This window comes from Mus musculus, chromosome 16, assembly GCF_000001635.26.
Source record: "Mus musculus strain C57BL/6J chromosome 16, GRCm38.p6 C57BL/6J".
Classification (NCBI taxonomy): Eukaryota; Metazoa; Chordata; class Mammalia; order Rodentia; family Muridae; genus Mus; species Mus musculus.
This window is the reverse complement of record NC_000082.6, coordinates 34,657,988-34,672,682: the sequence shown is the minus strand read 5'-3', so window position 1 is coordinate 34,672,682 and position 14,695 is coordinate 34,657,988. Positions and strand designations below refer to the sequence as shown.

At 44.5% G+C, this 14,695-nt stretch overlaps 1 protein-coding gene across 2 annotated transcripts in view; it reads right to left on the bottom strand.

Annotated features, from left to right (window-relative positions):
- Positions 1 to 14,695, bottom strand: part of Ropn1 (ropporin, rhophilin associated protein 1) — a 28,779-nt gene that overhangs the window by 5,928 nt on the left and 8,156 nt on the right. For both annotated transcript variants that reach the window (XM_006522698.4, NM_030744.2), the window contains exons 2-4: positions 5,872 to 5,999; positions 2,669 to 2,786; positions 1,421 to 1,582 (exon numbers count right to left, since the gene is read on the bottom strand). In XM_006522698.4, coding sequence (XP_006522761.1) covers positions 1,421 to 1,582; positions 2,669 to 2,786; positions 5,872 to 5,987 — 396 coding nt within the window. In that variant the 5' untranslated portion in view covers positions 5,988 to 5,999. The remainder of the gene's footprint in view (positions 1 to 1,420; positions 1,583 to 2,668; positions 2,787 to 5,871; positions 6,000 to 14,695) is intronic.

Below are 14,695 nucleotides of genomic sequence, written 5' to 3'. Positions count from 1 at the left end.
ATCAAATCTCATTATTTCCCTACTCTACCTTTTGAAGATGAGGTAGATCAAGGTCAGAATTAACTATAGATTAAGTTACAAGATGCACCCACACACACCAGAGAGAGAGAGAGAGAGAGAGAGAGAGTCAGTCTCAGAGTATCTTTTGTGATTTCATGATTTCTTTCAATCCTTAAGGCTCCCCCCCCAACCCCCCGCAAATGTCAATCCTAGTTGACAGCTCACTTGCCCTGCTATGTTCGCCTCTCCTCCTTGGAGAACAGTGTATAATGTTTTTATGAAAGAAAATGGAAAAAAAAAACCAACCACAAATAGTCTCTTTCCTTCTCTCTGGAGAAATGATTATAATGCCAATTGCAGGGGAAACCCACGGGAAACTTTGGATTACAATATTTCTGCTAAATTTACACAGAAACAAAAATGCCAAGTACATGTTCCAAAGACATTTGAAAAGAAAGACCAAGATCGTGCTTTGGCTGCGCTGTGTGATACAAAAGTTACTTTTCCAGCCCCTTTGGCCTGAGCAGAGGCAGTGAGTTCCTTTGTTGGCTTTGTCCGTGCTTTAGCAATTAGTAACAACTCGCTTTCCAAACAAGTAGCTGATCCGTTTCCATTCATTACCGGTGACTAAGAGGGAGTCCACTTAGATGATAACCTCAGTGTTAAATGCACATAAAAGCCAATTTCAGCATCCTTCCTTCAAAGCAGGAAAATGGCTTTTCCAATTTTCAAGCATGTCACATTTGAGAAAGGCCTGAACTCAGACGAGCTTACTTTCTTCATGATTCTGATTTTTGAAAAGTCTCTCCTCCTTCTCCTGTTCCTTTAACATTGCTTGAAAAGATAATCTTGCTCTCTTTTTTTCTGAGGCGCATACCTATTAGCATTTACAAGTGGTTTTCCATGAGGCTGAACACCCCTGGTGGTACCTTCTCTACCAATCTGGCTTCTAGGTATCTAGACCCCACAAGTAAACAAATCTTATCCCACAGCTTCAGGTCATCAATGACGTGGCAAGGCAGAGTGAAAATTAATCTGAGGGCAATGGCTGAAAGTCACAAACAATCCAAAGCCAAATTGGCCAGCTTTTGGCAGAACCTGATAATAGCCATCCCTCCTTCTACCAGTTCTTGCTTCTGATTGCCGAACCTGGAAATGACCTTCATTTAGAGAGCAGGAGGAGGCATGAAAGGCAGGGGTTTGTTTGCTTGGCTTTGCTTTGCTTTTATCATCTGAGAAAGCTGAATGGGTGCTGATAGATTGTTCTTCCAGGCCCAGGGAAAAATGATGGGGCATTTCAAAATTTGGTTTTGGTATACTAAGAACTGGATCTGGAGCCCCCCACCCCCAGTCTCTGTCTACCTCTGAGCCACCCACCACCCTCTATCCTCTGTCACACAACACAAGAAAGCTCACTTACAACTCCAAGAGAGCTACAAGCAAGGGCTAAAAACTTCAGCCACTCGATCTCCTCTGTGAAGCGACCCACGTTCATCACACTGTTAAACAGGTCCGTGGGGAGATTCAGCACCTTCCACATCTGGGCCAGCTCATCTGCGTGGATGATCAGTCTGCCAGCAACCTTCGGGACAGGGAACACACAAAACACACATGAGGACCACAAGCAAGATGCTCTGAGTTCTCCCAGCACAAGGAGGGAAACTGGGAGCTAGAGAGAGCCAGCGAATCCCGTTTGACAATTGTCTTTGTAATGCTGTGATGTAGTTTAATATTTTTAAACTCCAGATGTCAGAATTATGGTAGAGAGACCCATGTAGAGTCCATTTCATTTCTTATGATGCCTTTATGGTCTCTAATTTTGTTCTTAGGTTGGCCCTGGAAGGCAGATGGGACATTAGAGGCTGGCTGAGACATCTCTCCTAGAGTACACATAGTTCTCTGTATTGAATCTCATGTGTGTCCCTCCTGTCTCTGCATGAGTGACATGTGGCACCCTATGGCTGACCTTAGGGTTTAGGATAGGTATCTAACATTGTTTGGTCCCAGGACCTTGAGAGCTTTGCTGGGTTCACTCCACAGAAGTCTTGGCATCTAAAGAGTGAAGGCGAGTGACAGATTCCCCTTAGCTAAGGATGCAGCCATGATGCGGGTACCTCATTAAGGTTCCAACACATTGCCAGGGCCTCTGAGCCCAAGGTTGAGTGTGCCCCAAATCACCCAAGTCTCCCCTATCCTCTATCCTAATGTGGGGCACCATGCCGCTCAACTGTATCCCAACAACTGGCCAAAGCACAGATTTTTCTCAAGCCAGTCCATTTTTTCCCCGTTCACAGGCTAACTCCTTTGATAATGTGTGAAGGGTTTTCCAAGAAGGGTGTGCTATTTTTACACCAGCCTGCGGTAGACCTCTCATCGTCTGGCCCTGTTAGTGTGATGCCGATACCCTTTAAGACAGGTGGTATGCATTACACTGAGCCCCTGTATATCCTTTGAGATCTGGGGGGGGGGGGGGGATCTGTGATGACCCCAGGACAGCTCAAGGATTCAGTCTCTTCCACACTAATTCCCATTTCTCTGAAGGACAAGTCGCTTTGAGGCCAGGACTTAATAAGCTTTTGGGGGCAGTGCTAACGGCCAGCTGCCTGCGGGCGTTCAGACCGCCCTGATGTAACCGCTCAGTTTCCGCAGCATCCCTAGAGCTCCTTACCCGAGAATGCAGGACCTTCAGCAGCTCAGGTGTCAGCTCAGCCCAGTTGGACAAAGGGATTTGTTCAGACCTCTCTCTCACTGGAGGAATCTCTCCACGGGACATGGCTCCGAAATATCTGCAAGAGAAGGGGTGGGGGATAGAGGAGGCTCCCGGGTTTTAGTGGCCTCTAGATACTTATGAATTTACTTCACTTTTTTTTTTTTTTGGCTGAGTAGATAAAGGACAGTATTTAGCTGTGGTTTGTTTGCAAATGGGGAAAGTTTGATTGTGTTATTTCCACTTTAAGGAATGAAGAGTGATCAGGGTATAAAAAGGTTTTATTTTCCTCTAAGAATAATAAACAGCCAATGAATCTCATCCCCACCCCCTTCCCTTCTTAGTCTTTTTCTTTTCTTTCAGATGTACTTATTTATTTTATGTATATGAGTACACTGTAGCTGTCTTCAGACACACCAGAAGAGGGCATCAGATCCCAATACAGATGGTTGTGAGCCACTGTGTGGTTGCTGGGATATGAACTCAGGACCTCTGGAAGAGCAATCAGTCCTCTTAACCACTGAGCCATCTCTCTAGCCCTGGTGTTTTATTTTCATAGACAGAGAGATCCTAGGATATGCATAGGATATCCATTCATGCGGATCTGGTAGGCATGAAGACCGTGATTATATGAAGATACTTGCAGATAGAATGGTTCCTGGGGGAGTGGGAAAGGGTTTCTGGCTTGAGGTAGTGAGGCCTGTGTGGGGCTTGAGCAAGGCCCTCAGGAAGGCCCGGGAGGAGAGGCATGGCAAGGAAGGGAACGGCGTAAGTGGATGTGGTGTCTATGAAGCAGTCCTGTTCTTTCATCCCTCAGAATTTTCAGTTAGATATGCCTGCTGTGTGCTACTGCCTCGTGGGGTGGACTCTGTTTGGGAGTGATGAGAAAGATAGGTCAAACCCTATGTCAAGATTGGCGTGATATGGAAAGAAGCTGACTGCCACAGGGAGTGGGCGTGAGCAATATGACGCCGGGGTGTCTCCACCCAAAGTCTTATTCCTGCCCCTCCATCACCAGGTAGTATAAAACACCGGGAGGGAGGGTGCTGTTTTACAGAAGCCCATTTTAGGGTCAGTCTACAGGACAGCGCTAACTACTGCCCTTTTCTGAGACACAAAGCAAACAGAACTAAAGAGACAGGAATCAGAACACGCAACTTCCAGTCTGTGGCTAGAGGTCCTCAGTGGGAGCGGCTGTAGAAAGACTTTGACACTTTTGACCCTGTACATGAGCCATCTCTGTAGACAGACCAGTGTCTGGGTGAAAGTGGTACAGTGGAGCACCCAGACTGGGATGTGGCCTGACCTTACAATCAGATTGGGTGGGGGAGGGGATTTAAAGCGGGGACAGCAATACTACAGCATCCCGTCCCACAGAAGTGCCTGGGTGGATATGTGGCGCTCTCCAAATAGCTTTGGAGTTGTTAGTATAGTTGGTTAGAGAATGTAGCCACACCCACGGATTCATTGCTCTGTATCTTTGCATTGTATTTGCAAGTGAATGATTCCGTGGTTGCAGTTTTACCGATTTCGATTTCGGCTGCCTCACATGCTTGCTTCAGGACAAATCAGTATAGGCCCTGCTGATGGTGGGGAGCTGGCTTCTTCTTTGTCGAGGAAATTCTTGCATGTTATGAACTAAATACCTATTTTATCTTGGAGATACTCGGTGCTGTTCCATCTGCTAGAACACAAGATTGTAAGCCACAGAAAGCGATCCGGTAAGTGCCTTTGATGTCTAAACTGGATGGAGAATGTTCTTAAGTCATGCTCTTTCTCACTGCACTTGAAGTACAAACTGATCTTGCACGGATGTCTAAAAAATTTATAGCACATCATACAATACGGAGCCAGCAGGTTACCATGGTGGAAAAGTTTCCCTCCATGAATGTCAGGGACAATATCGAGAAATGTCACTTTTCTTGCGATAATGCAGAAGCACAAGGACGTTAAAATGCGGTTTGAAGCAATCATATGGCATAAAACAAAATCTGTCCGACTATGCCAAAAGAAATTAGCCTTCTGACGTTAAAGTCCAATCTTAGAGGTAATGCATACAATTCAAGATAGAAAACGACACAGGATTCATGACTAGGCAAAGCAACTCCATTTAGACTGCATTACTTTCCTTCCATTCTAAAAAGCTTCCTTCTGGCTCAGCCTAGATGTCTTCACCACCTGCTGGAGGTTCTCTTTCCTTAGCCCCTCCCTCTACAGTCTGAGGTATCTTCTCACAGAGACACCTCTAAGGAAGTAATCATCCAGCAATAAAAACATCTAGAAAAGGCCCCAGAGTACGGTCTTGTTAGCTCCCAACCCCCTGCACCAAGCCAGGCTGTCCACTTTCCAGCAGGCACGTGTGTCTAAGAAACAATTTCATAGTTGAGAGGCTTTCTATGCAAAGCCGCTGCGGTGAAGTCCGCCCCTGTTGTGCAAGCTCACCCACCGAGCAGCCTCTAGGGGCTCTTCAAGGAGCCAGTGTGCTATGTGCTACACGCACACCATAGAGCGACTTGACCTCTTCAGCTCTACAACCGTTCCCAGAAAGCCATGTGACCTTGGACATCTTCATGCAGACGGGAAAGATCAATTTTTTAAAAAAATCAATTAAAAAAGAATTTTCTCCCCAAAGACTGGGTTCAAAGTGTCTTTAGTCTTGCCCAAGTATGTGTTTCCACAGCCATGAAAGAAGGTGTTTCATTAATCAGAGGAAACCAGCTTGTAGAGATCCCACCTCCTCCTCCTCCTCCCCGCGGGATCGCGCACCGCTCCACTAGGTGCACTGCTGCCATCTAGCGGTAAGAAGGAAAACAAGCTGCAGGTGTAAACCGGGGAAAGGCGAGCGGAGGTGCCAGCCAGATTCCTAAACTCCTTCCAACCAGGAAAGCAGATGGGATGCAGGGATGGGTTAGGCGGGCATGTGCTAGCTGACATGGTAAGCTAACTGATTCTATTTGCCCCAGGACACTTGGCCTACTGTTCTCATGTTACTACTCAATCTGGCTAGTTTAGGGAAGGGCTCTGTGTGTGGATACATTTGTGTGTGGATTTTAAAGACCCAGTTTCTACTAACCTGCCTGCACTGCCTGACTGCAGGCTTGCCAACCTCCTCGGTTTCCCACAAACCCTTTCTTAATATCTGCCATCCGAGAGAAACAACTTACTCGGCTGCCCACTGTATGAGATCAGGAGGCTGGGTCCGAATGGCATCTTTGGTAAACTGCTTCAGCAATTCCGGCAGCTCCGGTGGGATGCATACTTGCTTGTCTGTCTGAGGCATTGATCGCTTGACCTACAAACAGGACCAAACAGAACGCGAGGATTTTATTTGAGTCCTAAGCAATCATGAAACGTAAGAAAGCTGTTTAGAATAAGAGATCCTCTAGACCCTACATTAACACTCGTTTTGGAGTTTCTGCTAGTCTAGAAGTCTTTCTATTGGCTTAAACCCACGTCTGAGCAGCGGGTTTCTCTGGTGGGTGGTCCCCACGATACAAGTGACACAGAACGCAGGCAGAATAGGGAACCCGAAGAATCTGAGCTGACCCGGAGGCTAATGTGATTGGAAAGAACTCAAATGCTGGATATGAATGGCAGTGCAAGGAGGGGAGAGAAAGCAAAAGACCAGACTAAAAACTCCTTTTCCCTTTCTGGCTGCCACTATGTTTGGTGTGGGCGCAAAGGCTAACATCTTTTGTGTGAGAACTCAAACCGGAAACAATAGCCTGTGTGTAGTGATGCGCACTGAGAGCTGTCTCCATAGATTTTGGGGGGTGGGGTGGGGCAGGGTGGGGTGGGGAGAGAAACAGCCCCAAGAAGCCACAGGTCAGCTGTAAGTTTAGGTCTACACCAACAATGCCTAGTTGGAAAACCCTGAGAAGAAAAGACTGTGGTCTTAAGAGGTGGCATTTCCACTCCTCTTTAGTTGTTTGTTTGTTTATTTGGAAGAAGGGGATCGTGTTTAATTTTAGACTTCTTAAAGAGCCAACTATGTCTACATTTTACTAACATTTTTCACGAATATAAAAGATTATAAAAGTCATAAAAGTAACCACTATATATGTAAAAAGGAGAAATGGAGTTTACAAAAAGCCCCCCCCCCAATCCTTATCAATCCAAAATAATCCAAACTAAGACAGTTGGAAAGAATGCGTGCTTATCTCTAACCACAATAAAAGGCCTTAAATGTGTCAGCTATGTACAGAAATCAACAGAGCAGGCTTTTAAACTCTAGGGACAGTCATACCTGGAAAGGCCACAAAGACAGGAAAGATGGAAGATGAAAAGAAGCCACCAACTGTGCAATAGTTGGTTTAGATGCTAACACTGACAAGAGAGAGACTTCGCGGCACGTCATTTTAGGGAAAGATTTCCTTTATCGGGATAAACGCTTTGGCTACTGCCGTTCTTACATCATCATGAGGGCATCTCATGGTAACCAGGGGGAAGCAGGGCATTGTTTGGGATCCCCCTAAATACTGTAATAATCATGAGAGGGTGATACATATATCTATAATTGGAAGTACACCTCCGTGGGGGAGTCTCGTGGTGCCCGTGGGAATCCAGGATATTGCTTTGGCTCCCCTAGTTATTGTAGAAATGACTAGGGATGATGAATAACAATCTAGAGTTGGCGAGGAGAGGGATGTCATCAGAAAAATACCAGAGGGGTCTTGAGACTACTAGCAACTTTGCATGTTTAAGCCAGATGGTAGCTGCATAGATGTCTCATTGTCATATTTATAGCTATATTTATATTACACATTTTATTTTTTTATGTTTAAACAATGTTTTCCATAGCTACTGTTGCAAGCTCTTTTTGTTTTGTTTGGAGACAGGGTCTCAGGTAGCTCAGGCTGGCCCTGACCTCATTTGTTCTGAGTTAAGTCCCCCGTTTTCCTGTTTCCACCCTCAGCTGCTGGGATTACAGGTTTTAGCCACCAAGTGCAGCACTGTGAACTGTATATTTTTGGTTTTTGATGACTTTTCCAACCTATTTCATTTGGTAAACGACAGTGTCTTAGATGGCTTATCTTATTTGTGTGTATCTTAACTTACTCTGGTAAAATGATTATTAATCATTATTAAAAATATCTGATTTGCCATGTTAATCCTTTTCAGCCTACAGTTCCGTGGCAATGCATTCATCTACACTGTTGTGTAGTCAGCAACACCACCCATTTCCAGAGCCCTTTCATGCTCACCAAATGGAAACTGTGACTGAACAAAAGACCCAGGCTTTCTTTCTCTTTGCCACTGACAACCATGACTCCACCTTTCCGATCCTGTGAATTTGAGAACCTTTAGGTACCCTATGCTCATGAGTCGCACACCTTTGTCCTTCCAGAGCTGGCTTATTTTATGAAGTATAACATCTTTCAGCTTCATGAATGTTGTAGCATGCACCAGAATCTCCATCCTTTTTAGGTTTGTATGACCTTCCATAAATATGTACCCGTTTGGGCACTTAGAAAGGGCTGTTGGCATCTTTTGGGGACTTTAACAGTGCTGCTATGAACACGTGTACATAATATCTAATTGTTCTCTGCTTTCCGTTTTTGGGTATGTAACCAGAGGTAGGCTGGCTAGGTCACATGTTAAGTTCAACCACGTTTCTGAGGAACCAAGAAACTGGTTCCACTATTTTACCATCTTTACTTTTCTTGATAGGATCTTTTGAAAAGTGTGTGTATGTGTGTGTGTGTGTGTGTGTGTGTGTGTGTGTGTGTGTGCACGCGCATGCTCACACTCATGTGAGTGTATGCACCTGAGCGTGTGTTCAAGGGTATTTGCCCCCATGTGCATTCTCAGAGGCCTGAAGCAGGCATCAATGTCCTCCACTGTCACTTTTCCCTATTCCTTTGAGTCAGGGCCTCTTCCTGAATGAAATTGGAGCTTATATTTTTCTTGGCGAGGCTGAAAGCTAGTAAGCTCCAATGATTCTCCTGCCTCCACCAGCTCAGAGCTGAGGTACACACAGGAGATCCAAGCCCAGCAAACATCTGCAGTATATCCCCTGTTCCTCTTATCTTTCCTTGATGCTCAGACTTTCTTAAAATTTTCCATTCTCTCCGCTTATTTTCTATCAATTTCTGAAAAGTAATCAATTACATCCTTGAGTGTCTTGTGCCAACTATCATGCTAGATATTATAAACACATTTTCACTTTCAATTCTTAAAACAGCCCACAGGTAGATATCCTTCTACATAGGATGAAACTAAGAAACAGAATGGATTTTTTGCAATGAGCTGCATGATGGTTGATATCTAGATTCTAGGCAGGGTCTATAATCAGCTTGAAGGCATGCACGTCTATGAGGAACCATCTAGATTAGGCTGACGGATGTACGAAGGCCAGCCCTAATGGTAGGCAGCACCAACCCGACCTGGGGGCCCACAGCTGCATAAAAAGAAAGCAGCCAGCTGAGCACAAGCACCCATCTCTCTGCTTCCAGAGTGAAGATGCCACATGTGACCAGCAGCCACCTGCTCCTGCAGTCCTGCCGCAACCACTCTTCAGGTCTGGAGAGATGGCTCAGAGGTTAAGAGCACTGACTGCTCTGCCAGAGGTCATGAGCAACCACATGGTGGCTCACAACCATCTGTAATGGAATCTGACACTCTCTTCTGGTGTGTCTGAAGAGAGCAATAGTGTACTTACATAAAATAAATAAATCTTTAAAAAGAAAAAAACAACCACCCTTTTTTCCCTTAAGTGGCTTTGGTCAGGGATTTTATCGCAACACTGAGGAAAGTGGTAGAGACAGGGCTTGAATGCTTGTGGGAGCAGCCTGTTAAATGAGCCAGTCCTTTGCTTGCTGGGTCCCTATTGCTGAGACCCTTTCGTTGCTGTCACATACCATCTCTAGCACTGTTGCCTTGTCTCCTCCTGTAACTCATCCTTCTCCCATAAACAAGGATTAGTAACCCCCCTCCCCCAATATCTGTAGTGTGTGAGCTTATCCTTTCCTGGGATCTTCTTGGAGATCTCCTTAAGGGGTCCCTTTCAAATTCTGCATCTGTATCTCTCTCTCTCTCTCCCTCTCTCTCTCTCTCTCTCTCTCTCATGTGTTTGTGTGTGTGTGTGTGTGTGTGTGTGTGTGTGTGTGTGTGTATGGGCCCTGTGGCCTCAAAGCACTGGGTTTGCATTCTCTCCAGTCTGTTGAGTTCCGCTGAATCCCATTGACAGTTCCTTTGATATGTGTCTCCAGTTCACGCCTCTCTATCTCCACCCTCCCTCTCTGGTCCAGCTCTTCCTCAGCCACTGTGCATCCTCCTACTCAGCATCCACATCTCAGGTCATTCTCTAGTCCATCCTACCCAGGATGGTCACAACCATAGTCTTCACTGCTTCTCATAGACCGGAAAGCCCTGCTCACAATTTGAGAGCCAGACTGTCAAGGTCCTCATAAAATGCTATTTATTTTTATTCTATGTACATTGGTGATTTGACTGGGTGTGTGTCTGTGTGACGGTGTTGGATCTCATGATGGAACAGGAATTATAGACAGTGGTAAGCTGCCGTGTGGGTGCTAAGAAATCAACCTGGGTCATGAGGAAAAACAGCCAGCCAGTGCTCTTAACCGCTGAGCCATCTCTCCAGTCCCCAATTTGTACATATTTTAAATTTCATATTTCTTGCCATTACTGTTAACACCATCCACTGCAGTCACTTTCTAAGGAATTACATGTATTTACAATTTATACCTTTGTTTCCCTTTTCCCCTGGGGAGGTTACTGCCTCTAGAGCTGCCTCCTTTTCTTCTATCCAAACCCACACCACCTCAGTGCTCATCTTGAGACCCTCCTGAGCTTTCCGAGAAAGTCTGGGTAGTAGCAAATATGGTTGGCGCTGCACATTTTGCATTAAATCCTGCTCTGTCTCCTCTATTCACCAAAGCAGAGCCCCTTATAGTGACTGTGGGAGATGGCTAACACGTGTACAGCGAGAGCGTGACGCCTGTAAAGAGTTTATAGTGACACAAACTTTACAACCACTTACAGTCGTACAGGAGTTGAAATTCTATTTGGATGCTGTTTGGCACAGTAAAGTTCCAGGTTTTCAGTACTTCTTGTTTGTTCGTGCTTAAAGTTTTATGTGTAACACCTGCTGTCAGGCATGCATAGAGGCTTTCCTTGTCGTACGTGACAGTAAAGCCATCCCTGTAAATCTGATATTTGCTCTAACTGTGATATATTTATTATCGCAGTGTCAAACCTTGTGTATCTGTGTTTCATAGTCTTTTAAATTTGCTCTTAAGTTTTCACATTACTTCTTCGCAACCAAGTATATGCTTCTATAGTCTATCATTATCTGTCTATAATTAAATTTGTATTTGTTCAGTTGTGACCAGTTCATGTCCCTATTCTGGGCTTTTTGTGCTGGGGATGAAGAACAGGGTCTTGCACAGGGAAGGCCAGGGCTCCACCACCGAGCTTCTGCCCCGATCCTTGGGTTTGGCCACAGGATCTCACTGAATAGGTTGGTCATGGGCTCAAGAGCCTGCTGTTTCTGCTTCCCAAGTGCCAAGATTACAGAACCACCATTACTGGCGATTTTGGCTTTTGATGTTAGTTTCAAATCAGATTATTTGATGTATTTTTTTAATGACTTATTTTGTTTTGCTTATAGAAATTACATATCGTGTTTGCTTCTAAAACAAAAATGAAAAAAATAATACAATCAACTCAATAAAATCCATGACTTAACATGGATTTTATTAAAAACTTCCAAGCATTTTAATTATATGGTTCTTGAAATACTTATAATAAAACCTTACCATTTTAATCATTACATTTAACATTTTCTAAATGTCCCCCTTCCTAAGTGCTCAATTTTTCAAACACTTTGACTTGACTTTCTTTGACCAGTGGTTTGCTGCAGCCCAAAGCCTACAGTCTCCTTGAATGCCTGACCTACACCTTTTCCTGCCTTAAAGAAGAATCCTGGGCTTGAACATTAAGCTCAGCAGTAGGGCACTTGCTCAGCCAGTGTGAGACTCTGGATCTTCAATATATATAGAGCCAGAGCCTTATATCTCAATATACATCTTATATCTCATATATATATATATATATATACATTATGCATACTAATATGTATATTAGCTCAGCACTTTTTAAAGACCCACAAAACACTCAGTAATTGAAACATAATTCACTTAGGAATCTATGGAGAGAATTGTTTTAAATTGACATTCTTTTCCCTGCCAGGTAAGTTATGCCAAGCCTTAACAGAAACTTTCAAATGATACAATGTCTCTGGTGAGTGAAATGTATTTATCAGGTGGGGCACATGTGCCACAGTGCACCTGTAGAGGTCAGAGGTCAGTTTGAGGAGTCAGTTCCTTTCTCTCATGTGGGTCCCAAGGATGGAACTCAGAACCTCAGGCTTAGCAGCAAGCCCCTTTACTGACTGAGCCATTTTGCCAGCCCCCAAAGGATCAGGATTATATTTTTAAAAATTACTTTGTGAGTGGGATTTTTTACGTTTTTTTTTTTGGTTTGAGAGTTCATAATGTATTTTGATCAATTCAACTCCCGTTCCTTCCCCTCCAATCCCTTCCCACCCCCACTCTTCCCTCCCAACTGCTTCTGTTAATGGCTTAAGTCTATCAGCATTTACTATTTTAGAAACAAATTGAAAAATTTAAATAAATAAATTTCTCAGATTTTAATGTAAATAGCATATTTTTATGAAAATATCTACAGATAGAGAGTGGCCTTGTTCACTCTTCTCCCAAGTATCTCAGTGTCTGGCTTACTACAGAGTCAAGTCTTCATGTTCTATTGATATTCTGTCATGTTTGGAATCTCCACTGCGCACTTTCAGAGTGAAGGTGGCGTATAATGACCATAATGTCACAAAAAAGAGCATTGACTACACCTATACCTCCCCTTACAGAGTCAGGGCCTCTCAGAAGTCTCCTAAACCACACTAGAAAAAGCACTGCCCTAGAAAACTGCAAAAAGCATTTGTGACAATTGGACAATGGTGGTTTACGTCATCCAGAGGTCAAAGAAAGAAATGGTCACGTGATGGGGAAATAAAGCCAAGATGTCTCCCACCTCAGAGTTTCTCATCGTAGTAACCTGTCTGAGAAATGAACATATATGGGAACCATTTGGTCCCATAAGAACCCAAAAGGAATAGGGGAAGGGCAGCTCTGGACCAGCACTGTTCAGAGATGCGTGACACTCTCCATGTAACAGAATCACTAGGTTTCCATGCAGCGTGAGGAACCTGTAGCTCTAGCTGTGTTTGGTTAATGCACTAGTTAGAGTGTCTGAAGAGGCATGTGTGGAGAACTTCAACTATCCTGCCAGGAAGTACCAAACAAATCACACAGGACATAAGAATAGAAGTAGAGACACAGCAAGACAATAAGATGTTCTGGATGTCACCCAGTGTCTGAGCGGACAGAGCCACACGACAGCAGTTAGAACTTCTCGTGCTGTCCCTTGCTCTCCGAACTCCAAGGGGTCTGGATGCCTGCGATTGCTCCCGTAGGCACCCTGGTCTGCTCCGTCAGCTGTGGCCGTGAATTCCATCTTAAAAGGATGTTACTAATGCAATCCAGGCCACGCTGGTTCCATCTGCATGCGTGACTGTTCTGTGGTGGAGTTGTTCTTTGCTGTGTCCCTAACAAGCCACCCACACGAAGGAGTTTGCTGGTTTCATCCTCTTCTCTGGAGATGACAAAGGAACACTGTTTGCTTGTTTTTACATGTCATTGTTTTACATGCCTGTGTGCTGACATTCAAAAGGGGCAACGGTTGGGAGAGAAATCTTTCCTAAGTTGAGCCCCGTTTTCTGCTTTGAAACGGGCCTCATTGTCTTATGACGCTGTGTGATAAAAGAGATTTGTTGGTAGCTGTTGCAATCGATTTCTGGTAAAAGATGAGCTTTTATATAGTGTAAAACTAACATTCGTTACAAAGTAATCTAGAAAAATGCTGGTTGCTAGGGGAACAATTAGCTAATTTTTATGACTTAACTAAAATATTGATCAGACTCCGGGAAGAAATTAGGAGACAAGTTGACAGTGCAGACAAACCTTTTCTGATTGTAAAGAAATAGATTCCAGATAATCACACTGACCGAAGGACACCTTCATTACTCTCTAAATAAAGTGGGAGGGATGAGGAATAAACGTGAAAAATCCAAGTGACCCAGGGCTGGCACTGGGGGAAGGGGAGGGGTGGGGACCCGCCTAAAGAGATGGAGCTGTGCCTTAGTCTACATGGACTGAAGTAGTTTGCTGAGGTCAGCGGGGCGATGAGATCCTTTAATGCTTCGGATCAACCGTTAGATTTAAGAGAACACCATATTTTTGAGCTGGTCATGTGACTCTCGGGTTGTGTAAGCTGAGTGAGCCAAGAGAGAGGGGCCCATGTGGCACAAGTTTAGCTACCGTATTAAGTGTGATATACTGACCCTTCACACTTACTCTAGCACTCTGGCTTGCGTCAAATTAGGCTTCGCATAATTGACAATGCCGTTCAACCCAGTGTATTCTTGAAGCCTCCCTCCATATTTGTTTCGTAAAACAATGTAAGTTTTACAATAACATCCACTACAACACCCCTCCCGCCCCAACACTTTATATCACACCAACTACATAGCTGACCTACTAAATATTTCTGCTTAGTATGCGTTCCCCAGCAACAATAACTGGGTTTCTTAGTTCACTCCTAGCTTGCTTCCTACCCACTGACTCTCCTCCCTGTGTGGAAGACATGGTTGCTTCCTACCTGAGAGACTTCGGTGTGTCAGAGTGACCTTACACACTCTCTTCCGATGCTCTCAATGTCCCCAGGTCTCCTAGTCCCTCTGCCAGCATCAAGCTCAGTCCCTATCCTGCACAAGACCTGAAGGACAACACTGACATTTATCCCTTTGCAATCTCTGGAAAATGCCATCCCAGTCACATCCCTTGCACAGCTCCCATTAAGCAAGCCACAATCTGCGTTCCTTTTTAAAACTCG